Source organism: Pleurodeles waltl, chromosome 6 (assembly GCF_031143425.1).
Source record: "Pleurodeles waltl isolate 20211129_DDA chromosome 6, aPleWal1.hap1.20221129, whole genome shotgun sequence".
Lineage (NCBI taxonomy): Eukaryota > Metazoa > Chordata > Amphibia > Caudata > Salamandridae > Pleurodeles > Pleurodeles waltl.
The window spans coordinates 1,401,964,946-1,401,992,128 of NC_090445.1; the positions used below are offsets into that span (position 1 = coordinate 1,401,964,946).

Below are 27,183 nucleotides of genomic sequence, written 5' to 3' on the forward strand. Positions count from 1 at the left end.
CGGTCCTGTGAAGGTTTCCCAGCGATTCTGAGTCCGAGAGCACCGTGGGCTCGCCTCTGCTGGACTCTGCCTGCAGCCTCAAACCAAAGACTCCCCCTTACTGCGACCTGCCTGGTAAGCTGTAACCTTGCAACGGGTGGCCCCTGGGCCGTTGTCCCTATGCCCTGGGGGTTTTCTTCATTCATCTTCCTGGCCGAGCCTGCAGCCTTTTTCCAAAACAGATCTTCCCCTTTGATTAATATTGGATGCCCAACGCTGTGTTGGCACTCCGCACCATGCCAGCTCTATTCCGCTGAGGATGTAAGTATGATGCTGCCTTGTGTCCCTTCTTGTACTTACCTCAGACCCAGGAGATCAACCCCTGACATCGCTTTACCCAGCCTGTGAGCAGCGCATCTTAGGTTACCCTGAGTCTCCATTAGTTAACATTGGGTGCCCGATGCTGTGTTAGCACTCTGCAACCAGCTGCACCTGTGCCACTGTGGGTGCACGCTTGGTACTGATTTGAACCTTGCCTGCTGTTGACCTAAAACACCGAAGACTGGATTTGTAAGTTGTCTACTTACCTGCAAAACTGAATTCTTCCACCACCCCACCAGGTTGACATTGTTGAACTGATAAAATGCACAGTGTTGATTTTTGTTGAAACTGCAAAGTATTCATGGTGGAAAATCTACTTACATGATTACGAAGTTCTTGGGTTTCAAACATATATAACAAAAACAATTATTTTTCTAAGTTGGTCTCAGATTTATTTTGTGTGTGTGTCTGATTTATTGCCTTTGTGAGTACAACAAATGCTTAGCACTACCCTCTGATAAGCCTAACTGCTCACCCACTCTACCACAAGTAGAGCATTAGTCGTATCTGCTTTTGTTTCTACGATACCAATTGGGGACCCAGTAGACACTCTGCACAGTCCTAGTACCTGGATGTGTTATCTATGTCAAAGTGTAATGCTTTAAAGAAATAAATAGTCTCCTCAGTTGCTTTAATTAAATTACTCATTCATCCACTTGTGTTGCGACTGGCAATCACCAGCCCTTTGTAAGAATTTTCCTGATTGAGTTACCTGTCCACATCTTTCTGAATATTTGATTTTAGGGCCTCGGATGATTTAGAAGTGGGTGGGCTAAGTGAAATAGTCATAACCACTCTTGAAGTGAAATGTAGTGATTTACATATTGGTAAACAAGATCAAGGTGAAAGACACAGTAACTACATCACCAGGCTCAAAGCGGAAAACTGCATTAGGTAGAAGAACAGATGACAATCCTTTTCCAAGTTCTGCTCATAAAAGCTGGAATTCCATTGCATCATAGTACTAATCCAACCCGCAGCTTCCCTTTTCCGCTTTTGGAAGGAATTGAAGACTGATCTTTCCGAAGAACAACTGGGCCCTCATTTAAAGTTTGGCGGGACCTAAGTGTCCTCCAATTTGAGGATGAAACTCTAAATATAGTGTAGCATCCACCTGCTGAATTTCCTCCACAGTACTAACCCTATTGTGTAGAGAATTCAGATTCTGGATTCTATTCCTTATTTAGAGTTTCCTCACAAAATTGGATCATTTTCATGTGTTTCAGACACTATGTTAAGCCCTTGGTCCACAAACACTCCTCCACATCACAATGGATTTGGACACCACGATAAATCACTAAGAACCACCATGCTCTTGCTCGCTGAGCATATTTTGGTTGTTTCTTACTGTTGTTGTGTTACCTTTCTGTATTGTGCACTGTTGCTTTATGTTTACATTCACAGTTTATAAAGACCTATACAAATACACACACACAGCTCCCCCCCATAAGTACAGCTTGCAAAGGTAGGTGATGTAGGTGTTGTGATTGTTTAATTCCTGAGGCCAACCTTTTTTCTTATCTGAAAAGTAGTGAGTCGTTGGGTTTATACTATTCCGGTCATGTTAAAAGATGTCATCCTTTTCTTTGATCTACTTACCATATTCACTCCAACACTCTGGTGTGACTTCGCTGCATCTTTAATCTCCTTGTAGCTCACCTGATAGTGAATATCTGACTGTTGCAGATTCCTTTCCTTAGAATTTCCCCCAAGCGTCAGACTGGATCCGAAGATTCTTCTACGAGCAGTACCCCTGCGTGCCGTTAGGTGGCGTCGGTCAACTCCGCGGGCGTTGTTGACGTCATGGTTGCCGTGATGACTTTGTGGTCGTATATTTGTGCCACCCCAGCGCGCTGAAGTCACTTCTTTTCTTTCCGTGCCAGCCTACCGCGCAGGTCCTCATACGGGGGGGCTAGGGGGAGACCCAGTCTCTCTCACTCAGCCTTCTCTGGGAAGACCCAAAAGGCTGGAGAGTGGGAAAGGTGTTTAGTCATTGGACTTCATTTTCCATCTCTCTCTCTCCTTAATTAGTCGACCCGATTCCTCCATCCACTCCCCCCCCCCCCTCAATAAGGGGCCCATAATTTCTCCTTTTTCTGCTTAGAGACTCCCACTGCTATGTCCATTTTGGCCATGTAGAGCAAGGTAGTGAGCCAGTCCCTATACCCTGGAGGAGACACTGCTATCCATTTCTGACATATTTCCCTTCGTGCCAAAAGTATTGAGTAAAAAAAATCTAACTCTTCCCTTCTCTATTCTTCCTACGCGACACTCGGGATTGACCAAAGATAATCAAAGCGAGATTCACCAAAATCTGACGCCTCTCCATACTCGGAAGCTCCTTACACACCTCTTCCCAAAACTGATAGATAGCTGTGAAGTCCATAAACATATGGACATCTGTTGCATTCAGGGCCCCCCATATTAGTCATGCTAGCGCTCTTCCTTTCTTCCTTCTGGTAAGCTTTGCTGGGGAGATATATGTTCTGTGTAACAAATAGAGATGATTTTTTCTTAGGGATGCAGGCCTTACTACCTCATACAGAGTGCTCATTGATGCTTGCCACCACTTTTGTACCTGTTCTCGAGGCATAAGCTCTCTCCATACATTTCCAGGAAACTTAAATTCACCATCCATTAAGTCAAGTTTTTCCCATTACCATGTGGACACCCTCTTCGGGCCAACTGACTCACGAAGGAAGCTATCTCCCAAAGGATTTATCGATCCCATGCCCGCATGTATGCTCCGGGACCAACCTTCTAACTGCATGGATTATAGTCTAGATAAGGAGCCTCCTGTTCTACACTTTAACTCTTCCCATGAAAGTAAACAACCTTCTTCCAATACTTCCTCCCAAAACTCTATGTCCGCCATTTTGATGGGTAAAGCAAGCACATCTTTCAAACATTCTGGTCTGCCCGGAGAGTCCCAGATAGGGGCATCGTGACTGTAGTACAGAAGGCTTATTGCTGACCTCAACTGATACCAACTCCTCACCATATCTCGTAATATCTTCAGTTTTACGTTTTTCTAAAAATATTTAGGATTTCCAAATTTATATAGAAAGTATTTTCCTGGCCCTTTTATTGTGCCTATCATGGCAATGAACATGTCACCAATTGCTGTGGCATCACGGGAGATAAACAACATCCTCGGGTTTTTTAATTGAGAAGCCAATCCATAACTCTGTAAGTCCGGTAACGTTAATCCTCCCTTATCTCTCCTTCTCCTGAGCTTTTTCCAGGAGACCCTAGTTCCCTTTTAGGCCGATATAAATTAGTTAATTGCTTGCTGAGTTTTTATTAGGTACCCTTTGTTCATTTGCATTGGGATAACATTGTGCAAACAGTTTATTTTAGGGAGGATTATCTTTTTGACCAAGTTAACTCTCCCTAAAATTGTCAACGGGAAATGCACCCAACCCTGCGTTAGCTTACTACACTCCCCCAAAAGTTTTTTTCTGATTCCGTTCTGCAAGTTGTTCGATGTTTTGCGTGATTATCAGACCCAGATACCTCATTTCAAGTTTCCCTTGTTGAGCGCCCGTCTCCTGGTTCCAAAATATTATTTCTGTTTTCTCAGGGTTAATACGGTATCTGGATACTCTGCCAAAATGTTCTGCAATTTCTAGCAATGCGGGGAGAGCAATTGAAAGAACCGCCATGTTTACCAACAAATCATCTTTGTACATTGCTACCTTCTTCTCCCAGTCCATGAACCTAAACGGCTCTATTGTAGAATCTTGCCTTATTTTCTTGGCTAAAGGTTCTATATATAGATTAAATAGCAGTGGAGACAAGGGGCACCCTACCTGGTTCCTCTAAATATCCCTAAGGACTTAGTGAGACTCCCATTGACCAAGATTCTTGTTGAGGGAGTACAATAGATCTGCCTAATTGCCCTACAGAACTTATCACCTAACTTATAATGTCCCAGGAGTGTGTGTAAACACTCCCAGTTAACCCTATCAAAAGCCTTCATTGCGTCTAAGGTTATAGCTGTAAAGGGTACTTTGAAGTAGTTGCTAGATCTATTACCCCAACCAAATTATAAGTTAGTTCATATAGGAACCCATCTCTAACAAAACCTTTCTGATCAACAGTTATCAAGCCATTCACCACTCCGCCCAACCTATTTGCCAATATTTTTGCATAAAACTTATAGTCTGAATTTAACAATGATATAGCCCTATAGGATTCACATTTAATTGGATTTTTATCTGGCTTTAAAATCAATGAGACAAGTGACTCATTCTATGAGGTCGGAAAAGGTGAACTGTTCCCGAAAATCCCAGTGAACAACTCTACCAATGCTGGAACTATCGCTTCCCCTAAAATTTTATATAGCTCCACCGGAATACCATCTGGACCAGCTGGTTTCCCTCCCTTACTGCCCTTTAGAGCTACTCTAATTCCCCTGGGGAGATTGGTTCACTCAGGCGGCGCTGCTCCTCCTGTTTAAGTCCTGGCCAGGATCGTATCTCCTTCTCTCCAACCTGTAGCTCTTCTGCATGGAGCTGGGAAAAATACGTCTGAAAGGCATTTTTTATACTCTCACTATTTAAGGTCTTTTCCCTCGTCTTAGCAAATTCAATTTCTTTAATATAATTCCTCCCCAAGTCTTTTTTGATCTTCCAAGCCAACATCCTTCCTGCACTTTCTCCGTACTCAAAAAGGACCACCTTATTTGCCTCACATCTCTTTATAACTCTGTTCTGCAATACCCCGTCTAGCTGTTGCTTCAACTCACTGAGTTTTCCGACCATCTCCTTAATATCATTTGTTAATTGACTCCTACAGCTTACCATTTCTGCCTCCAGATGGCCTATTTCATTTCTATATTGCTTGTTCCTACAGCTAGCTAAGCTCATTATTTTCCCCATATAACTGCCTTAAATGTATCCCATACCACATGACCCGGAGCTGACCCTGAGTTAATTTTATAGAATTCCTCAGACTCTCTGCGTAATTGCAATACCACCACATCTTCTAATAGCAGCGTACAATCTAGTGTCCATCTCCTACTGCCTACTTCTGAGGCTTACCTTAGTTTCAATGCCACTGTTGCATGATCGGATAGGTGGGCTGGCACATAAGCTATGTCTACTACTGAGTCACCCAACACTAGATCTAACAGGATCCTCCCTGCTCTCTGCCTCCATATATCACATAGCCTGAATTCCTTCATCATGCTTCTCAAATACCACTGAGATTTTGGTGTAGCTGCTGTTCGGCATTTCATTGATCTATCCAACTCATTATCTAATATTACATTAAAGTCCCCTGCCATTATAATGGTGTCTGGAAACTCCAGAATCTGCGAAAACATCCTTCTGAGCAGTTCGATGTCATTAGAATTGGGACTGTAATAACCCACCAATGTAATATTCCTCCCCATTATCTGTAACTTAACTATTACCTATCTACCTGCAGTATCTGACCTCACATCTAGTATTGTTGCGTCGGCTTGATGCTTGTGCCTTAAATAGTTCCCTACATTCTACTCTGTTTAGGTGTGTTTGTTGTAGGATTAATATAAGAGCCGGGGAATCTCTAAGGTACTGTAGAATCCTGTCCCTTCGCCCACGGGTCCTCAATCCATTGACAGTCCACGACAGGATCTGAATTTCTCTTCCCTAGCCCCCTGACTGCCTCCATCATTGCCTATCAGGTGCAATTAATGTGAGCTTTAGCGAGGTGTATGAGTTTTTTTTTTTCCTGATTTCTCCCACATGCTCCCCACCCGGTGCCCTCCTCCTTGGAGAAGCCCCCACCCCCCCAATACCACCCACCCCCCTACCCGCATTGTGGACTGTTGTTAGTCCAATTTTAGAGCACTTTTTCCTGGGTTTCCCAGGCAGAGCTAACTTCCCCTAGGTTCATCTTTTAATATTATTCGACACTGCCGATTTTTATGGCCTCTAGTAACTCCTCTGCTGCTTTTGTTTCCCTTATGTTATACATTTTATTGTTATACATAACCCAAAGTGCTGCTGGAAACTTAAGTTGGACTGATGCACCTAACTTTTTATTCTCCCATGCGTCGCTCTAACACCCACTGTCTGTTTATAACTATCCTAGATAAGTCTGACCTTATTTCAAATGAAAAACCTTCTCCTCTCAAGGTTTTCAATCTTAATGCCTGGGACAAAATGTTTCTTTTCAAGACGTATGTTTGGAAATTTAGCAGAGTCTTCTGAGGGCACTTGATGTTAGAGTTCCTTTTAAACTGGTCTCTATGGGACCCTCTGAATGTCCCTTTAATCTCCTTGTAGCTCACCTGATAGTGAATATCTGATAGAGACTTCTTGCAGATTCCTTACCTTAGAATTCCTCGCAAACGTCAGATTGGATCCGGAGATTCTTCTTCGAGCACTACACCTGCGCGCCGTTAGGTGGCGTCGGTCTGCTCTGCGCCCGTCATTGGCGTCACGATCGCCGTAATGATGTTGTGGTCGTATATAGACGCCACCCCGGTGCGCTGACGTCAGTTCTTTTCTTTCAGTGCCAGCCTACGCGCAGATCCGAAGAGCTACCCCAATCATCTTATGACTAACTACAACATTTTTGTCACATTAGTTTTTGATGAGTTTTAGTTTGCATTGCGGGATGTCCAGTAAAAACGGATTCAAGCCCTGCAACTCCTGTCACGGCATGATGTGAGTGACAGATTCGCACCTCGTGTGCCTCTGGTGTCTGGAGCGCAACTACAACCCAAAGTCATGCTCCGAGTGTCGGGCCATGAACCCGAAAGCTTTGAGGGAGCGGTCCCTAAAGCTCATGGTGGCTCGACACTTGTCTCCTCACCGTTCCCGGTCCCGTTCAAGAGAAAGGTCAGGAAACCGGTCATGGAGTAATCAACATTCTTCTTCAGCCAAGTTGTCTGGATATTCGGGTAAGAAGAAGTCAAAGAAAGCCAAACGCTCTTCCATTTTATCCCGTCGCTCGCACCTCCCTGACTTTCCAGGAGCCGGTGTCACTCCGGCCCAACTTAAAGAATTTTATGGGTAATGCACCTCATATTTTGGCAGACCGACCACCCTTGGCACCTTTGGGCTGAAGGCAGTCGGTGAGGGCTCCCTCGGGTTCCCAATCTACGGCTTCGGCCCGACTCCAGAGGGCACCCCAGGATCAGCTTCTAGATCCATTCCAACACCATTCATGCCAATCCGATCTTCCCTGGTCTTGGGTCAGATGTCAATGCTCCCGGCACCGTTTGGGCCCACAGTCGACATTGACCCTATACTTATCCCCAATGACCCAGAGCCAGAAAAACACAGTTTGACACCGATTCCTTTTTCCATGGGCTCTCCTGGGTCCAGGGTTAATCTTGACTCCTTGTGCTTATGGATACGGGGATAGTGTAGAGGGATCATTGAACCCTTTAGAAAACCAGCTGACATTGGCTACGTGCAGGATATGGGTAATGCCAGTGAGTTGGACACTTCCCCTGACGCTGGCATGCTTTATCCCCCCCTACCATGGCTATGGAGGAGGGAGTGTCCTATGGTGGTGAGAAGGGCTGCTGAGGTTTTGGACCTCGAGCTTTCTGCCCTGGAGATGAGGGCTAACCTCCTGACCAAAGTGCTTCAGCCTGGGGCCTCCAACTCGGAACCCCTCCTTCCCTTCAATGAAGGACTTATGAACGTCCTACTGGAGACCTGGCCCAGATCCAGCACAGGGGCTTCTGTGAATAGGACGCTTGCCCGCCGTCATCCGCCTGAGCCAACTGACCTGAAATTCCTGACTTAACACCCTACGCCTGAGAGCTCTGTCATCCAGGCTTTGTCATCCTCTGGCTCATTTTCTACAGCTCCCCTGGACAGGGAATCAAAAAGACTGGACACCTTGGGGAAGAAGAAGTTTTCTTCCGACAATCTAGTGCTGCGGTCCATGAACACTGCATGCCTTTTGTGGGCTGTTATTCCCATACTCTCTGGAATACAGTTACGCACGTGCTGCCTCAAGTTCCGGAGGAGGCCTGGAACGTTCTCTGTGACTGATGGGAGAGGCTCAGCCAAGTTCATGATACGTTGTAGACTGGATACAACCGACTCACTGGGCAGATTGGTTGTATCGACGGTGGCATTGAGATGCCACGCCTGGTTGAGGACGTCTGGCTTTTCGGGGGATGTCCAGCAATCTTTGACGGACATGCCCTAAGGTTTCCCGGGCTACAGCTTGGTACCTTGGCCTCGCAGCGGCACCTTGTCCCCATCACTCCGACTTTCGCTCCTTTCGTGGCTACGGAAGTGACACCAAACTGCATTAATTGCCACCTGGCCACCGATCCACGCATGCTGTACAGCCCCTGCGCGCCTCAGAATCCAACGAGCTTGTGAATCAGGGAGTCAGAGGGCTGCCCAATCCACCCCCTCCGTTGCTTCCAAACCTTCCTAGTCCGTCGGATCATCCAGGACCAGTTGGCGGCATGATACATCATCACCTGCCCCAGTGGGAATCATGACTCTGACATGGTTCAGATCTGGTGGTTGTGGAATCAAGATTTGGTCAAAGGCTGATCCCTCTTCCTTCCATAACCAGATCTCACAGTAGTGACAGATGCGTTACTCCTGGAAGGGAGCGGCCACATGGGAGAGGAGGAGATAAGCGGCCGCTTTCTCGGGCGATCCGACTGGCATTGATAGCATTCCTTCCCTCTCTCAAAGGAAAGTGGTGCAGGTGTTCATCAACACCACCACCGCCATGTGGTACTGCAACAAGCAGGGCGGAGTGGGGTCATGGTCCCTTTGTCAAGAGGTTCTTCACCTCTAGACATGGCTGTAACACCAGGGCATTTCCTTGGTGGTTCAACATCTGGTGGGCTCTCTGAACATCAGAGCAGATGCATAGTCGATCACAAATGGCGTCTCCATCTGGAGGTTGTGAAAGGTCTCTTTCAGCAGTGGGGAGAGCCTTGGTTAGATCTGTTCGCACTGCAGAGAATCTGCAATGTCAGCTGTTTTACGCATTGGAGTTTCCTAAGTGGCACTCCCTCTACAACGCTTTTCATCACGAGTGGAACTCAGGCCTCCTGTACGCCTTCCTGCTAATACCACTTCTGCTCAGAGTTCTGAAGAAGATCAGGCAAGACCTGGCCCAAGTAATCCTGGTGGCTCCAGACTAGGCACCTAGAGTCTGGTGTCCCGAGCTATTGAGCATGGCCATCGATCCTCCGAGCAGACTGCCCTTTTGGGAGGGCCTTCTTTCGCAGCAGTAGGGGACGGTTATCCACCTGAACCTGTCCATTCTCCGCCTCCTTCTGTTGAGATTAAGCGACAGCAGTTGAATGCTTTTGATCTTCCACCCGAAGTCTGGAATGTCATCTTGGCAGCCAGCGTCCCTCCACCAAAATGGAATATGCCTGTCGTTGGAAGAAATTTGTGGCATGCTATATCAACAAGTCTGTTGATGCCCTCTCAGCACCTCTCTTAGAGGTTCTCCTCTTTATTCTGTCTCTTGCCCAGCAGGGCTGTGATCTGGGCACCCTCAAGGGATATTTGTCTGCCATCTCTGCGTTTTTAACGCTTTCAGACCAACCTTCTCTATTCAATTCTCATTGTTGAGAGGTTTCTCAAAGGCCTCACACACGTTCCCTCCTGTTCCGTTCATAATGCCCGAGTGGAATTTGAACTTGGTCCTCACATACCTCATGTGTGCTCCTTTCGAACCACTGTACAACTGTCCTCTACGGCAATTGACCCTTAAGACTGCCTTCTTGTTTGCAGTCACCAATGCTCACAGAGTGAGTGAGCTTCAGGCTGTCTGTTTGAAGGCACCATTCTTAGTAGTATGTCCTGGCAAAGTGGTGCTTTGTACCAGGGCTTCCTTTCTTCCCAAAGTGGTGACACCTTTTCATGTAGGCCAATCTATCACCTTGCCTACTTTTTATGCACCCCCACATTCAATGCATGAAGAGGAGAGACTCCATCATCTGGATCCAAAAAGAACGTTTGCATTTTACCTGAATCATACCAAAGATTTCAACTCTTTGCGGGTTATATGGGTGAGAAAAAAGGAAAGGCAGTGCAGAAGAGGACCATCTCGCGATGGGTAGTCCTCTGCATCAAGATGTGTTATGGTTTGGCGAAAAAAGCAACCCACCGAAAAGTTTGCATGCTCATTCAACCAGAGCAACTGCTCCTACCACAGCGTTAGCACGCGGTGTTCCAGACATCTGCCAGGCGGCAACGTGGGCGTCTTTACATACTTTCACCAAGCCTTACTGCCTGGACAGTCATGTCCGCAGGGACAGCTACTTTGGCCGTTAGGTCCTGTAGGACTTTTTAGTGTGGTCTTGGTTGGCAGCCCACCACCGGGGATGATGATATTGCTCGGGTACCTATGTAGGAAAGAACCCTCTTTCTTGACATGGTTACCTCCATTTTCTGCCTGTTGTTGCTAACCAGGACCCCAGTGATTATGCTCTCTCCCTTCTAACTTGGTAACGTGTACTATTTTCAACCCACATTGGGCACACTGGTGCCCCCATATAAGTCCCTAGTATATGGTACACAGGTACCCAGGGCATTGGGATACCAGGGGATCCCCATGGGCTGCAGCATGTATTATGTCAATGCAAAGTGTTATGCAGGCCTGCCATTGCAGCCTGCATGAAAAATTGCATGCACCCTTTTTCACTACAGGTCACTGCATCAGGTCACTATAAGTCACCCTTGTGGCAGGCCCTTCTAAACCAGAGGGCAGGGTGCAAAGTACCTATGTGTGAGGGCAGCGCGGCACTAGCAGAGGTGCCCCACAAACCCCAGGACCATTTTTGTGGACTTAGTGAGTGCGGGGACGCCATTTTAAGCGTGTACTGGACATAGGTCACTACCTATGTGCAGCTACATAATGGTAACTCCAAACATAGGCTTGTTTGGTATCAAACATGTTGAAATCATACCCCAATACTGTTGCCAGTTATAGGAGGCTGGCCTGATGTGTGGTGGGTACCTATGGTACTTACACCTTATACCAGGTCCAGTTATCCCTTATTAGTGTAGTGTTGTCAGTGTCTAGAAGCCAAGCTCTCTAGAGGTAGCAGTGGATGAGCAGTCAAGGGTTATCTAGGAGACATGCAAAGCTCATGCAATACCACTGTAGTCACACAGTAGTCACACGCATGAAAAAAAACACTCAGGGGGTCATTCCGACCCTGGCGGTAAAACCCGCCAGGGCCGTGACCGACGGAAAGCACCGCCAACAGGCTGGCGGTGCTTTCCTGCCCATTCTGACCGCAGCGGTAAAGCCGCGGTCAGAAAAGGGGATCCGGCGGTTTCCCGCCGGAATACCCCTGGCAGGGCTGAACCTCCATGGCGGCGCTGATTCCGACCCCCTTCCCGCCACCCTGTTTCTGGCGGTTTTTACCGCCAAGAACAGGATGGCAGGAACGGGTGTCGTGGGGCCCCTGGGGGCCCCTGCACTGCCCATGCCACTGGCATGGGCAGTGCAGGGGCCCCCTCACAGGGCCCCAGCATGATTTTCACTGTCTGCATAGCAGACAGTGAAAATCGCGACGGGTGCAACTGCATCCGTCGCACCCCTGCAACACCGCCGGCTCCATTCGGAGCCGGCCTCTGTGTTGCAGGGCCTTTCCCGCTGGGCCGGCGGGCGCTCCTTTGGCGGGCGCCCGCCGGCCCAGCGGGAAAGCCAGAATGGCCTCCGCGGTCTTTTGACCGCGGGGCGGCCAAATGGCGGTGACCGCATGGCGGGCGGCTACCGCCGCCCGCCGCGGTCAGAATGACCCCCTCAGTGTTAAAAAAGAATAAAGGTACTTTTAATTTGGTGACACAAATACTAAAAATACCATAGAGGTTGTACTCCCTCAGGAGGTAAGCAATACACAAATTATATACACTAGTATGCAGAAACAGGTGTATAAACAGTTAGAAAACAGTGCAGTTAGTGAAAATCACTAGGGCCTGCCATGGGGTGACTTATAAGTGACCTGGTCTAATGTAAATGGCAGTGAAAGGGTGCTTGCACCTTTTCATGTAGGCTGCAATGGCAGTCATGCAGAAGCCTTAGCATGGACTTCCTATGGGTGGCAAAATATATGCTGCGGCCCATAGGGATCCTCAATGCCCTGGATACCTCAGTAACCATATACTAGGGACTTATAAGATGGCACCTGTATGCCAATTGGGAGTGAAATACTGTGTTAACAGTTTGTAACAACCAAATTTAGAGGAGAGAGAGCATAATCACTGGGGTCCTGATTAGCAGGATCCCAGTGTACTCAGTCAAGCACACTGACATCTGATAGAGACTTCTAGTTGCAGATTCCTTACCTTGGAATTTTCCCCCCAGGTGTCAGACTGGATCCGGAGATTTTTTCTTCGAGAAATACCCTTGCGCGTTGGTCGGTGGCGTCGGTCGACTCCGCAGGTGTCATATGCGTCGTGGTCGCCGTGATGACGTCGGGAGTAGTACATAAAGGCAGGCCGCACACGCGCAATGACGTCAGTTCTTTTCTTTCCACGCCATACACTGATCCGAGAGAGAGCTACCCTCGGCAATTTTTTGGCCGAATTCAACCATTTTGTCGAACTTTTTTGGTTCGACCTTTGGTGCATCGAGGATGTCCCCGAAGACCGGATTCAAGCCATATGAGGACTGCCACTGCATGATGTCGGTGATGGACCCTCATCGTGTCTGCCTGTGATGCTTGGAGCGCAACCACAAACTGAAGTCGTGCTCCGAGTGCCGGGCAATGCATCCGAAGGCTTTGAGGGAGCAGTACCTAAAGCTGATGGCGGCCCGGCACTCGACTCCGCGTAGATCCCGATCTCGCTCGAGTGGAAGGTCTCGAGATCGGTCGGGGGTGCCATCACCACTCGTCTTCTTCGAAATCTGCGGGTCAAGGTAAGACGATGAAGTTGAAGAAGTCCCATTGCTCTCTGACTTCACCCCGTCGCTCGGCTGATGCGACGCGGGACGAGCATCCACGAACTAGGCCTCCGTCCTCGGAGCCTACGTCTGGGTCAACTCTGAACTGCCCAGAGTTTGCCGGAGTGACCCCCGCCCAACTCAAGGAGTTCTACGAGGCTATGCGTCTCATCTTTGGGCGTGCCGACCCCAATACGGTGCCTTCGGGCCCAAGGGGCTTGGCTGAGGGGCTTTCGTGTGCAGATCCGCACCAACGCCGGTCGCACAGTCGCGACCTTCCCTAGCGCCGGGTCGTTTAGCGACGTTCCTGACATCAGTAGTGCCCACTATCGACGTCGACCCGATTCTCAATCCCGACGACTCGGAGTCGAAGTGGCGTAGGCCATCAGCTTCGATGGGCCCCATTCACCCGAGTTCGGATTCTGACCCATTTTCCTATGGGTACGAATACGGGGAGGAATTGGAGGGGTCCCTGGACCCTTATGAATACCTACTATGGACTGGGCACAGGACTTGGGCGAAGCCAGTGGTCTTGATACTTCTCCTGGCACTGGCATGCTGTCTCCTCCTACCGTGGCTACGGCAGAGGGAGCTACCTATGGTATGGTGGTTAGTAGGGCGGCTGAGGTCCTTGGCCTTGAGCTACCTACTGTCGAAGTCAGGTCTAACCTCCTGACGGAGGTGCTTCAGCCTGGGGCTTCTACGTCTGAACCCCTTCTGACATCCTTTTGGGTACATGGTCCAAACCCAACACAGGGGCTCCTTTGAACAGGACTATCGCTTGCCGCCATCTGCCTGCGCCGAACAACCCAAAGTTACTGTCCAAACATCCTACGCCTGAGAGTCTTGTTATCCAGATGCCCTCTTCTTCTGGCACATTTCCTTCATACCCCGGGATAGGGAATCCAAAAGGCTGGAACAATTTGGTATGAAGTTGTTTTCTTCATCCAGCCTCGCAATGCGGTCCGTGAACACCGCATACCTTTTGAGCTGTTATTCCAACTCACTGTGGGATACGGTTGCACAAGTCCTGCCACAGATACCGGAGGAGGCCCGTGCTATTGTCTCCCAAGCAGTCAAAGATGGGAGAGATGCGGCAAAGTTCATGATCCGTTGTGGGCTGGATACAACCGACTCTCTGGGCAGATCGGTTGCAACGACAGTGGCCTTACGGCGCCATGCCTGGTTACGTACTTCTGGCTTCTCGGGGGATGTCCAACAGTAACTCATGGACATGCCCTTTGATGGCACCTGTCTGTTCGGAGAAAAAGCGGACTCGGCCTTAGAGAGGTTCAAGGAGTCCCGGGCTACGGCTCAGTCCCTTGACCTTTCTGCCGCCACACGCCCCCCACAGTCTGCTTTTTGTCCCTTTTGTGGCCACAGAAGGGGCGCCCTGTCGCGTCCTCAACCCAGCCACCGGGCCATGTACGCTGGACAGCCTATGCGTGGCCGGGGGCGCGGAATCCCATGTGGTCGTGGGACAGGGAACCAGAGGTATGTCCAGACCACCTCTACCCCAGCAGCAACCTCCTAACCTTCCTAGTCCGTCCCCTCACTCCCGCCCAGTAGGTGGCAAAATCCGCCATCACCTGCCCCACTGGGAACATATAACCACGGACAGGTGGGTTTTGCAAATAATTCGGAAGGGCTACTCCCTCCCTTTCAAAACTTCACCACCACACATGCCACCATCCTTCCATCCCCTTTCGGAGGATCATCAGGAAGTCGCGGCTCTCTTGGCCAAGGGAGCTATAGAAAGAGTCCCTGTGCCAGAAGTAGGTTGTGGTTGTTATTCCCACTACATTCTGATACCAAAGAAGGACAAAGGCTTGTGCCCTATCCTAGATCTTTGGGACCTAAACTACTGCCTCAAGAAGGAGAAGTTAAAAATGTTTACCCTAGCTCAGGTTCTGTCTGCCTTGGACCCAGGAGACTGGATGGTAGCGTTGGACTTGCAGGACGCTTATTTCCACATTCCCATCCTGCCTGCCCACAGACGTTACCTACGATTCATGGTAGGTCACAAGCACTTTCAGTTTACCGTGCTCCCTTTTGGCCTTACCAGTGCCCCTCGGTGTTCACGAAAGTGATGGCGGTGGTTGCAGCTCATCTGCGCAGGTTAGGGGTCTCAGTCTTCCCCTACCTAGACGACGGCTGTTGACAGTGGTCTCACACCTCCAGATTACGGCGAACCTCCTGCACCAGCTGGGGTTCACTATCAACGTGCCGAAGTCACACCTGACTCCCTCTTAGACGCTCCCTTTCATCAGGGCAGTTCTGGACAGAGTGCTGTTTCGGGCTTATCCTCCCCAAAAGTGAGTCCAAGACAAACAGGCTATGATTCTGATCTTTCAGCCTTGGTCTTGGGTTTCAGTGAGACAGACTCTGAGGCTGCTGGGCCTCTTGGCCTCCTGCATCCTGCTAGTAACACATGCCAGGTGGCATATGTGGGCTCTGCAGTGGGACTTGAAGTTCCAGTGGTCGCAGCATCAGGGGAATCTCGCCGACATGGGCCAGATCTCGGAGAGGACCGCGAAAGACCTGCACTGGTGGCTTTCGAATCCCAATTGGGTCACTGGCAGATCCCTCTCCCTTCCCCACCCAGATCTCTCTGTAGTGACAGATGCGTCGCTTCTGGGTTGGGGCGGCCACATGGGAGAGGCGGAGATCAGAGGTCTCTGGTCTCTGGTCTCCGGTGGAGTCGGACTCCACATAAATTTGCTGGAGCTCTGAGCGATCAGACTTGCCTTAAAAGCATTCCTTCCCTCTCTCACAGGGAAAGTAGTGCAGGTGTTCACTGACAACACTACCGCCATGTGGTACTCCAACAAACAAAGCGGGGTAGGGTGCTTGACCCCTTGTCAGGAGGCCCTACGCCTCTGGACATGGCTGGAACATCAGAGCATTACCCTGATGGTTCAACATCTCAACGCTAGAGCAGACGAACTCAGCCGCCGACGCACTGTCGATCACGAATGGCGTCTCCATCCGAAGGTGGCGCAAGGTCTCTTTCTCAAGTGGGGAGAGCCTTGATTAGATCTGTTAGCCTCCGCAGAGAACGTGCAATGTCAGCTATTTTGCGTGTTGGATTTTCCAAGGCGGCACTCGCTCGGAGACGTTTTTCATCTTGAGTGGAACTCCGGCCTCCTTTACGCCTTCCCGCCTATCCCTCTTCTGCCCAGAGTTCTCAAGAAAATCAAGAGCGACCGGGCCCAAGTTATCTTGGTGGCTCCGGATTGGGCTTGAAGAGTGTGGTATCCAGAGCTATTGAGCATGTCAATCGATCCTCCACTCAAACTGCCTCTTCGGGTGGATCTTCTGTCGCAGCACCAGGGGACGGTTCTCCACCCGAACCTGTCCAACCTCCGCTTTCATGCGTGGAGATTGAGCGGCAACAGTTGACGGCATTTGCCCTTCCACCCGAAGTCTGCAATGTTAACTTGGCAGCCAGGTGTCCATCGACTGAAACTGTATACGCCTGTTGTTGGAATAAATTTGTGGCATGGTGCACCAACACATCTGTTGACGCCCTATCTGTCCCTCTTTCAGAGGTTCTTCTATTCATTCTTTCCTTAGCCCAGCAGGGCTCTGCATTGGGCACCCTTAAGGGGTATCTGTCTACTATTTCCACCTTTCTTAGGCTTCCTGATCAGCCCTCACTCTTTAAATATCTTGTGAGTAGGTTCTTAAAGGGGCTCACCCAGTTATTTCCTCCAACTCCCTTCATCATGCCTCAGTGGGATCTTAATCTTGTGCTTACTTACTTGATGTGTACCCCCTTTGAGCCTATGCATAATTGTCCCTTACGGCTCCTCACATTCAAAACTGTCTTTCTCATCGCCATCACCTCTGCTCGCAGGTTGAGTGAGCTTCAGGCCTTTTCTTCAAAGCCTCCATACTTGTCCGTGCACCCCGACAAAGTGGTGTCACCCACTAGGGCTTCCTTCCTTCCTAAGGTGGTTACACCGTTTCATGTAGGCCAGTCCATCACTTTGCTTACCTTCTACGCACCCCCACATCCTTCCCATGAGGAGGAGAGACTCCAGCGTCTGGACCCAAAAAGAGCGTTGGCGTTCTATCTCAATGGTACTAAAGACTTCTGGGTGGACGATCAACTCTTTGTTGGCTATATGGTTGCGAAGAAAGGGAAGGCGGTGCAGAAACATACCATCTCTCGATAGGTGCTTCTTATCATCAAAATGTGCTACACTTTGGTGAAAAAGCAACCTCCTGACAACTTGCAGGTTCATTCTACCAGGGCCACTGCTGCATCCACTGCGTTAGCACGCGGAGTTCCTGTCCTGGATATCTTTCAGGCAGCTATGTGGGAGTCTCTGCACACGTTTGCTAAGCATTACTGCCTGGACAGTCAGGTCCGTCGGGACGGTTACTTTGGTCGTTGTGTCCTGCAGGAATTTCTAGTATGATCTTAGTTCGCAGCCCACCACCGAGGATGGCATTGCTTGGGTATCTATTCTAAGGTAAGGAATCTGCAACCAGAAGTCTCTATCAGATGTGCAAGTTACTTACCTTTGGTAACAAAATATCTGGTAGAGACATATTCTAGTTGCAGATTCCTTACTGCCCACCCATCCTCCCCGCTTGCGAACTGATTTCTAGGGACAGGGATCCCCCCCTTTCAGGTCCTTAGCTCTGGTGCACCAATATCAGTGTTCTTAGCGGCTCTGCACTCTTGCGTGGAAAGTCGTTAAAAGAAACTGACGTCATTGCGCGAGGGCAGCATCTATGTACTACTCCTGACGTCATCATCGCGACCACAACGCCTGCGGAGTCGACTGATGCCACCTTCCGACACGCAAGGGTATTGCTCGAAGAAAAAATCTCCGGATCCAGTCTGACGCCTGGGGGAAAATTCTAAGGTAAGGAATCTGCAACTAGAATATGTCTTTACCAGATATTTTGTTACCGAAGGTAAGTAACTTTTACATCAGGCAGAAAATGGGGGTAACCATGCGAAGAAAGAGGGTACTTTCCTACACCACTAATGGAAGTATGATACCATGCACTCTGGGGGCTTCTTAGAGGACCCCCAGCATTGCTCCTACCAGTCCTCCATAGTTTTCCAGGCAGCCCAAGTCTCTGCCATCCCTCAGACAGGTTTCTGCCCTCCTGCTGCTTGAACAGCTCAAGCCCATTCAGGCAGAACAAAGCATTTCCTTTGGGAGAGGGGGGTAACACCCTCTCCCTTTGGAAATGTGTTACATGGCTTGGGAAGGGTAGCCACTGGTATGCTTTGAAGGTCTTATTTGGTGCCCTCCGTACATAAACCAGTCTACACAGTTTCAGGGACCTCCACTCCCTGCTCTGGTGCGAAACTGGACAATGGGAAGGGGAGAGACTCCTCCAAAGGGCACCTGGGTTCTGCCATCTTGAATCCAAGGTTGGCAGTGACCTGTGAGAGCATCTGAGTGTCCAGGCCAGGCAGGTGACGTCAGAGCCCCCTCCTAAAAGGTGGTCAACTGGATAGGTGACCAATCCCCCTTTCAGGGCTATTTAGGATCTTTCTCTTGGGTGGGGTCCTCAGATTCGGCTTGTAAGATTTCAGCAGGACTCCTCTGCAGCCTCCAGTTTGACTTCTAGCCACTGGAACTGTGCTTGGACCCTCCAGGAACTGACAATCTGCATCCATGAAGAAGACTCTTCTTGCAATATTGTTTCCAAGGCTCCTTCCAGCTTCTTCATTTCCCCGGCTGTACATTCTCTGAGGGTGGCAAGTCTTCAGTCTGCATGAGAAGAAAGAAAGAATCTCCCTTGGAGTGAAAGAGTCACTTCCTTGCATCCGTAGGCACCTACTGCAACGATGACCGGCTGCGAGGATCTTCTCTCATCCTGAGCTGCATGGATCCTGCATCACAGATGGTGGTCCGGAGTAGTCCTCTTGGTCCTCTCTGCCAGCTGTCCAACTTTGGTGGAGGTAAGCCATTGCCTTCCCACGCAGGACATTACCCCTATGCTCTGCGTCTCTTGCAGCTGTCAAGGCTTGTTTGCTTCTCCTTCAAGGGAACTTCAGGCTACCTGCAGCTCCATCCCTCATCATTCCTTCCTGCGACGCAGAGCCCTCTGCGTGGTTATCCTGCGGCGTGGGATCCATTTTGTAGTTCTGTGTGGGCTCCTGCAAGTTCTGTGTCCCCATCCTGTGGCACTTTCGTGGTGGTGCTGACTTTGATCCTGTGGGCTCTCTGTCGCTGAGGGTCTCCTCTAAAGCCCCCTCCTGGGTTGAGTCCCCCTGGGCCTTGCTGGTCCCTGGCACCACCACTTTTCCACTAACTGCGAATTTGCCTTGGCCAAGACTTGTTGGTGGAATTCCTCACCAACACCCATCTGCAATCTTCATTCCAGCGTGGGACATCTTCTGCATCCCTTAGGAACTCTTCTCCATCTCCAGGGCTGCAGTGCTGACCTTCTCTTCATCACTGTCGACCAACTCCTGCAAGTACAGCTCGGAAGGTCGTAGCTCCTACTCCTCCTGGACTCCAGTGTGACTTTTTGACTTGGTCCCCTCTCTCCACAGGTCTTTCTCTACAGGAATCTACCTCTGGTTCCTTGCAGTCTTGTCTGGGTGTCTTCTTTTCTTCTTTTCCATCCTTTTGGGTGCCTTGGGGGGCATTCCAGTGATTTACTCCTGCTTTCCTGGTCTCTGGGAGGGTACTGTGTTACTTATCTCTGTGGTGTTCTAGTACTCCCAGCTCCCCTCTACAATTCCACTTACCCCCATGGGAGTCCTGTGTTCGCATTCCATTTTTTTAAAATATCTGGTTTGGGCTCCACATATAGTCATTATTGGTTATTTTACACTGTTTTCTAACCTTTTTCTATGCCTATTACTGTTTACTAGTGTATATAATTAGTTCATTACTTGCCTCCTATTGGAAGGTTGCCAGTCTAGTATTTTCTAGTATTGTGTGACCAAAAATAAAGTACCTTTAATTTTGTACAACTGAGCGTTTTCTTTCATGGGTGTAAGTGCTGTGTGACTACAGTGGTTCTGCATGAGCTTTGCATGTCTCCTAGATAAGCCTTGGCTGCTCATCCACAGTTACCTCTAGAGAGCCTGGCTTCTAGATACAGCCTACACCTCATTAAGTGGGGATACATGGACCTGGTATAAGGTGTAAGTACCTTGGGTACCCACCACACACCAGGCCAGCTTCCTACATAAGGTAAGGAATCTGCAACTAGAAGTCTCTATCAAATGTACAAGTTACTTACCTTCGGTAACTATATAGCTGGTAGAGACATATTCTAGTTGCAGATTCCTTAACGACCCGCCCATCCTCTGGACACTGCAAACTGATTTCTAGGGTCAGGAACTTCCCTTTAAGGGCCCTAGTTTGGTGCACCATTCTCAGTGTTCTTCAGGGGTCCTGTGCTACTGCCTTGGAAAGTCGTGAAAAGAAACTGACGTCAGCGTGCCGGGGTGGCGCCGCTATGCTACCGTGACGTCACCACGATGCCAACTCCCCCTGTGGAGTCGGCCAACGCCACCTAACGGTGTGCAGGGGTACTGCTCAAAGAAAAATCTCCAGATCCAGTCTGTCGCCTGGGGGAAATTCTAAGGTAAGGACTCTGCCACTAGAATATATCTCTACCAGATATATAGTTGCCAAAGGTAAGTAACTTGTACTTTTGCAGCTCTATACACTTATAACGTAAAGCTGTTGTGTTTTTAGATTTTTGTAAGTTTATCTAGCTTTAGACATTGTGAGCAAACTTGTTTAAATTGCTTATTCTATTTTACCATTGTTCTTTGTTTTCTTTTTCCTCTCTCGACCTGATGGAAAGATTTTAAATATGTGAACAAAAATAGACTATTAACCTTATATCACTAGAGCAGAAAAATAATCATTGACACACGTGTTAGCCGTTTCTTCAGTGGGGCATAGGCAAGAAAAATAGACCGCATCTTTTTGGATAATATTATGTATTACTTGATGTGATGACATGGAACAGTTCTAGACTTCTTCAGTTCACAGATCACCAGCATGTATGCAGCTGCTGAGATACTGCCTCAGGGAATGTGAATTAAAAATGGGGTACGTGGCAGCACTTCTTTATACACCATAGGTAATCGGTGTCAGTAGTTTTATGCTTAGTAAAGTAGTTATCCATGTGGAACATCACCTCCTTTGAAAGAAGTAGCTTGTAACTTTCCTGTAGCACTAGTGCTAATAGATGTGATTTCCTCAGCAAAGTCTTTACCCTGGAAATCCGTCTGCATCCTCCATGAGGCCCTGACCTTCAAACCTCAAGGTTCCATTTTGAAAGTGAAAGATTTTCCTTCATATTGACTTAACATAATAACCAAGGTCTCTGATCCACTGTAGACTGAGATTGACAATTCCAAGAGGATTAAGTATTAAAAAGATTCAAATGCAGTATAAACTGTGCTTGGTTATAAAATCATTTCAATAAGAACAAATAAAGCAGATGCACAAACCATGCACACAGTATGAAAAAAATGGCAGGTGGGCCATCTTGGTACAGTACTTTCCCACTACAGCACAGAAACCAAGATGAAAAAGCAATGAAATTGAAAGGAGTGCTATACAAACTTACTTGCAGACTAAAGTGTAATATTAAACTACAAATAATATGATTTTTAGATGGATTGGACTCATAAAATGTTTATTTGGGGGAAAGAATGTTTTGTGTTCTCTACATGGTACTTCATGCCTAGGTACAATATTTGTGTTTTAACTTTATTCTTGAATTGATCCTTACATGCTAGCTTTGTCTTTCCTATTTCCCAGGCCCTCCACTGTCCTACCTTAGAACCAGAAGCACAGCCAGTCTGACTAATCTAGAACATCAGATCTATGCTAGAGGTACCATACGTAACTGTAACAGCATGCTTTATTGTGATGTTCTAAGAAATGTGCAGTTTCAGGTCTTCTATTAATTCTCATACTTCCGCGTATTAAAATTAGCTGTCATACAAACGCATGGATTTACAGACGTTTGCTTAAACAATTACACAATCAAAATATGTTTTAACTAAAACGTGTGTGTAGTTACTGATGCATTATTCAAATGCCTTTTTTGTTCCAATTTTGCTGATTGTCAAGCACGTAGCCATTGACCATAAAATGGCTGAACTAAGGTGGAAATAATATGAGGAAAAACTGTCTTGGGGCTGTTAAAATCTTTGAAATGTTTTGTAAGACTGTTGTAGGAACTAAAGTTTTGTTCAGTAGTTCAAAGTTTAATGTTTATCTTACTTGTGTCATATTTTGTGATCTTAAATGAGGATTGAAAAAGTAAAGAACTGAATTACCATTTAACATTTAATTTTCACAAATATATAATATTAGTGAGATATTCTACTAAGTGTTGTCTTACAGTTTAAACAAGCTGACATGCTTGGTTTGGAAAGATAGTTTTCCAAACCTCTCAGGTATTTTTAGTTCCCATGTAAAGTTCTGTCATGAAGATCTGTTAGTTCACTTTCTCTCTGTACTCTTCTTGGCAACAGGCAGTTTGTGTGCTCATTAACATAATTTTTGGTTTGATGGCTTGTGTGGCTGTAGATACAAATGCTCTGCATACTCCTGCGCATGGGAATCACATCCTTTGTTAGAATGTTTTCTCTCCGCCGTCGGATTCAGACATGTGTGCCTCTGCTCCGTCTTTTGACTTCCTTCGATTCTCTCAATCTTTCCTTTCTCTTTCAACAGTATAGTTGTTGTTTGCGCTTCTTCTATCTTAGTGCTGTTGCGTCTCCCAGGCCTTGCTTCGGGCATACCTTCCACATGGTTCTGGCACTGATGGGAATGGTTCCCTGATGGAACAGACTCCTTTCCGCTTCTGTCCTCAATGCCACGCCAGGTTCCCGCACAATGACCAACTTCTCATGTGTAACCTCTGTCTCTCTCCAGACCATTGCGAGTCCGACTGTGACACCTGCAAGTCTTTCCAGTCGAAAAAAGACCCTGGAGATCGAAAAACTTGTCGGCTGGGAATGGATCAGATGAAGCCAGATGACACCCAGAACTCGGAGAGGAACTTGCTCAGGAGGAACCAGCACAGGAGGAGGCCTTCTCCATCCAGGACAGCTGCGAGTCAGACTTCGAAAGCCGAGAATTTTCCTCTGCCCAGCATGAGGGTACTGTGGTCCCTGTTGTCCTGCACAAATCCTCCAAAAAGGCCTTGCAGCCCAGCATAGAGGTTGCCAGCCCACCACTGCCATCCAGCCATGGTCAGTACCGCAAGACTATTTCTGCCCCCTGCCTTCTGACTCTGCAGCTAAAATGGCCGCCAAAGCCACACCATCGGCTTCAACCTTAACATCTTCAGACTGAGAGACCGTTTCAGTGTCAATCCTAGCCAACAGCCGTCATTCTCGACATCCGTGCCGACAAAGCTTATAAAGCACAAGACTTCGACAGCGAAACCCTCAAAGCTGAAAATCTCTGAAACCAGAGACTCAGGCGAGTCCTCCATCAGCCCCCTCCAATGGAGCCGATTCTGGAAAAAAAGGACACTAGACAGTGCAGGCTCCAGATTCAAGAAGGTACAGGTCGTATCATTGCCACACCTTCCTCTCCTGTGCTCTCTAAATATAAATTGTCCTTTCAAGAGGGCCTGGATGTTCCTGTCCCTTCCAAAAAGAGGACAAAGGGCAAGCTTGCACGCCTTCTCCACACCTCCTCCACCCCCTTCCTTTCCTCAGTCTCCACAATCACACATACGAGGGAATGACACTCCTCAGGGGTCACTGCAGTCCTACATTGGAGGTTTAGAGGGTCCTCCTGACAGCACAGACCCATGGGATGCCTAGGTTCAGGCTCCCATACCTTCAAATGACCCTGATCGTTACCCTGCACGACCCTCACCACCAGAAGACACTACCTTTTATCAGCAAGTAATTGCTAGTGCGGCTGCCTTTCACCATGTAGACCTGCACAAAGACACCATTGAGCAAGATTTCTTGTTCAACACCCTGTACACTACGCATAGGGATATGCAATACCTCCCCATGCTTCCTGGTATTCTTAGGCATGCAGAGGATATCTTTAAGGAGCATGTATGTTCCAGGGTAATCACTCCAGAAGTGGACAAGATAAACAAGACTGCCCCCTCTGACCCAATTTACATCAGGGCACAGGTACCACCTGATTCTATAATGGCAACAACTGCCTGTAAACAGGCTAATAACCAAGCCACCGGGGATTCTCCTCCCCCAGAAAAGCAAAGCAAGAGGATTGATGCCACAGGGAAGAGGGTGGTGGCACAGGCAGTAAACCATTGGTGCATAGCCAATTCTCGAGCCTTTTTGGCCTGGTGTCATCATGCTTATTGGGATGAGATGGAAGAGTTACTACAGTACCTCCCTGAGGAGCGCCATAAGTAGGCATGACATATTGTTTCGGAGGGTTAAACTGTAGGAAAGTAGCATTTTTGTGACATAGTTGCCCCCACCTTCTGCCTGGTGTCAGAATGTTTAGACTGTAGTGCACTGGAATCCTGCTAACCAGAACCCCAGTTTCAGTGATCACTTCCCTAAATTTAGTTGTATGGTAACTGTTACACTGCACAATTGGCATACTGGTGCCCCCATGTAAGTCCCCTAGTAAATGGTACTTATTTACCCAGGGTATTGGTACAACAGGGGAACCCCATGGGCTGCAGCATGTATTGTGCCACCCATAGGGACCTATGCAAACTGTGACTACAGGCCTTCCATTGCAGCCTATATGAAATGCTGCACGCACATAAGGTTTGCCTTATAGCATGGTCACTGCACTCTGACCCATTAAGTCACCCCTAAGGTAGGCCCTTCAGCCCAAGGGCAGGATGCTTGGTTTTCAGTTTGAGGGCATGCCTGCAAGAGCAGAGGTGCCCCTACAAACCCCAAACTCCATTTCCTGAGCTTCATAAGTTCGGGGAAGCCATCTTAAGGTAGGTAGTGGACACTGGCCAGCACGAGTTGTCCAACTACATATTGGCTTCACCGAACATAGGCATGTTTGATATCAAACATGATGGACTCATGCAACCATACAGAATCCAGTGCTAGTTGCATGGTACCATGTACTCTGGGGGTTTCCTAGGGGGTCCCACAAGGTTTGCCTGTACAGTCTTGCACGGTCTGCATGCCAGCCCATGCTGCTTCTCACCCAAGACGTTGTTCTGCCCTCCTGCTGCTGAGCCTGACTCAGGCAGCGGGAGGCTGAACAAAGGCTCTGGAGCGAAATCATACAAAGGACAGGTAAGTGACCCCCCCCCCCATCCAGCTCCTCCCCTAGGGAGGCTCATAGAGCTCTGCCAGGTGGCCACTTGATTCAGCCATCTTGGAAATAAGATAAGCAGAGATACCTCGGAGCATCTGTCTGGTTAGTCCAGCTGGGTAAAGTCCTGACCCCCTCTGATAGGTGGGGTCACTGCAGTAAGTGTCCAACCCCCTTCCTGGGTTACTTAAGGGCTCCCCTAAGGGTGGGACCCTAGATTTGTCCGCAGAACTTCAGGAACTGTCTGCAAGTCTCCCCTGCAGGACACGTATTCAACCTAGAACTGAAACCGTTGCTATTCTTCGCTGGAACCAAGAGCAAGACAGTAACCAGTAGGAGGGCTCATACTGCAACTTTGTTTCCAAGTTCTACAAGACTTCTACTACCCCCGTCGCAATGCATCATCCAGAGTCACAGGGACTCAGCCTGCACTAAAAAAGGCAAGAAGGAATCTCCCTTGGAGTGAAGGAGTCACTCCCATGCATCCTTAACAATGATAGCCAGCTTGCAGATCCTGCTGTCTCACAGACTCTACAAAGCTCTGCAACACAGGTGGTGGTTCTGTGGTTCTCCAGAGGTCTGACCCATCTTCCTTACAACTGGGAAGTCAGTGGTCCCTCGCTGGAGCTGCTTGGCTGGAACCCCTGTGCACAGAGTCTGTCATTGCCAAGGCTTGTTGGCCCTTCAGTCCGAAGCACTCATAGCTCCAAGATGCCTCGGCCTCCAGCACTAACCAGCTCTAAGAACGATGTCATCTCTGCAACTCCTGTGACGTGGGCATCCCTCTTTGCTGTGCTGTTGAGATGTTCATGTGTCTACCTTTTCCTGCTGCCAGAGGGTCTTGCTTGGGGCTCCAATAATTCCTGCTGGCTCTCCTCCTTGCTGTGGCCTGCCTACCAAGGTTGGATCACCTGGACCTTGCTGGTCCACACAAATCCTGCAAACGCTGTGCATCACTTCCCTGCCCATGATAAGGCTTGTTGGGGGTCCTGCTGACCACTGACCCCTCTGCAATCCAACGAACAGCGTGGGACAGCTTGTGGACGACTCCTGGGATCTTCCTTCATCACCTGAATCCTGCAGCTGCACTTCTTCGTCCACTGTCATACAGGAAAGCATCTCTGAGAAAGATTGGCATTCCCCTCTTGCATCGCCTGGGCACCTCCAGGAGTGGAGTCTGTCCCCTTTCTCCTTAGGTCCTCTTATTCAAGAATTCATGTCTAGGTTGCACTGACCTGGTCCAGGGGTCACAACAGCAGCTGGACAACGAGATCCCCCTTGACTTCAACAGGAGGTCCGACATGACTTCACCCCTATGCACCTGGGCTCCCTGGTGTAGGTACTCCACTGTTGTGGATATCCACGGATGGAGGCACTGTCCATCGCCCCTTGTCCCAACGGGTTTCCTTGGGGTCCTCTAGGAAGGGTCCTAAAACGTGAAAACTCCAACTGCGACTTCCCCATTTTATTCTATGAAAACTGACCCGGGATTGCAACTCTGCACAGAGACGACTGGGGAATCCTACCTACGTACCTTTGGGCTTTTAGTACTTCCCCAGTCCTAAGGGTCATTGGGTGATAGTGTGGGTTGGGAGTGATTTTCGCATTCCATTTTTTTAGTGTATGTTTTGGCCCCCCATAGGGACCCATGTCATTTTATGCCTTTACTTACCTCTTGCTAAGT

At 48.5% G+C, this 27,183-nt stretch overlaps 1 protein-coding gene across 2 annotated transcripts in view; it reads left to right on the forward strand.

Moving 5' to 3' along the window:
* Positions 1-27,183, forward strand: part of VPS13D (vacuolar protein sorting 13 homolog D) — a 2,230,750-nt gene that overhangs the window by 994,989 nt on the left and 1,208,578 nt on the right. For both annotated transcript variants that reach the window (XM_069240741.1, XM_069240742.1), the window contains one exon: positions 22,023-22,097. In XM_069240741.1, coding sequence (XP_069096842.1) covers positions 22,023-22,097 — 75 coding nt within the window. The remainder of the gene's footprint in view (positions 1-22,022; positions 22,098-27,183) is intronic.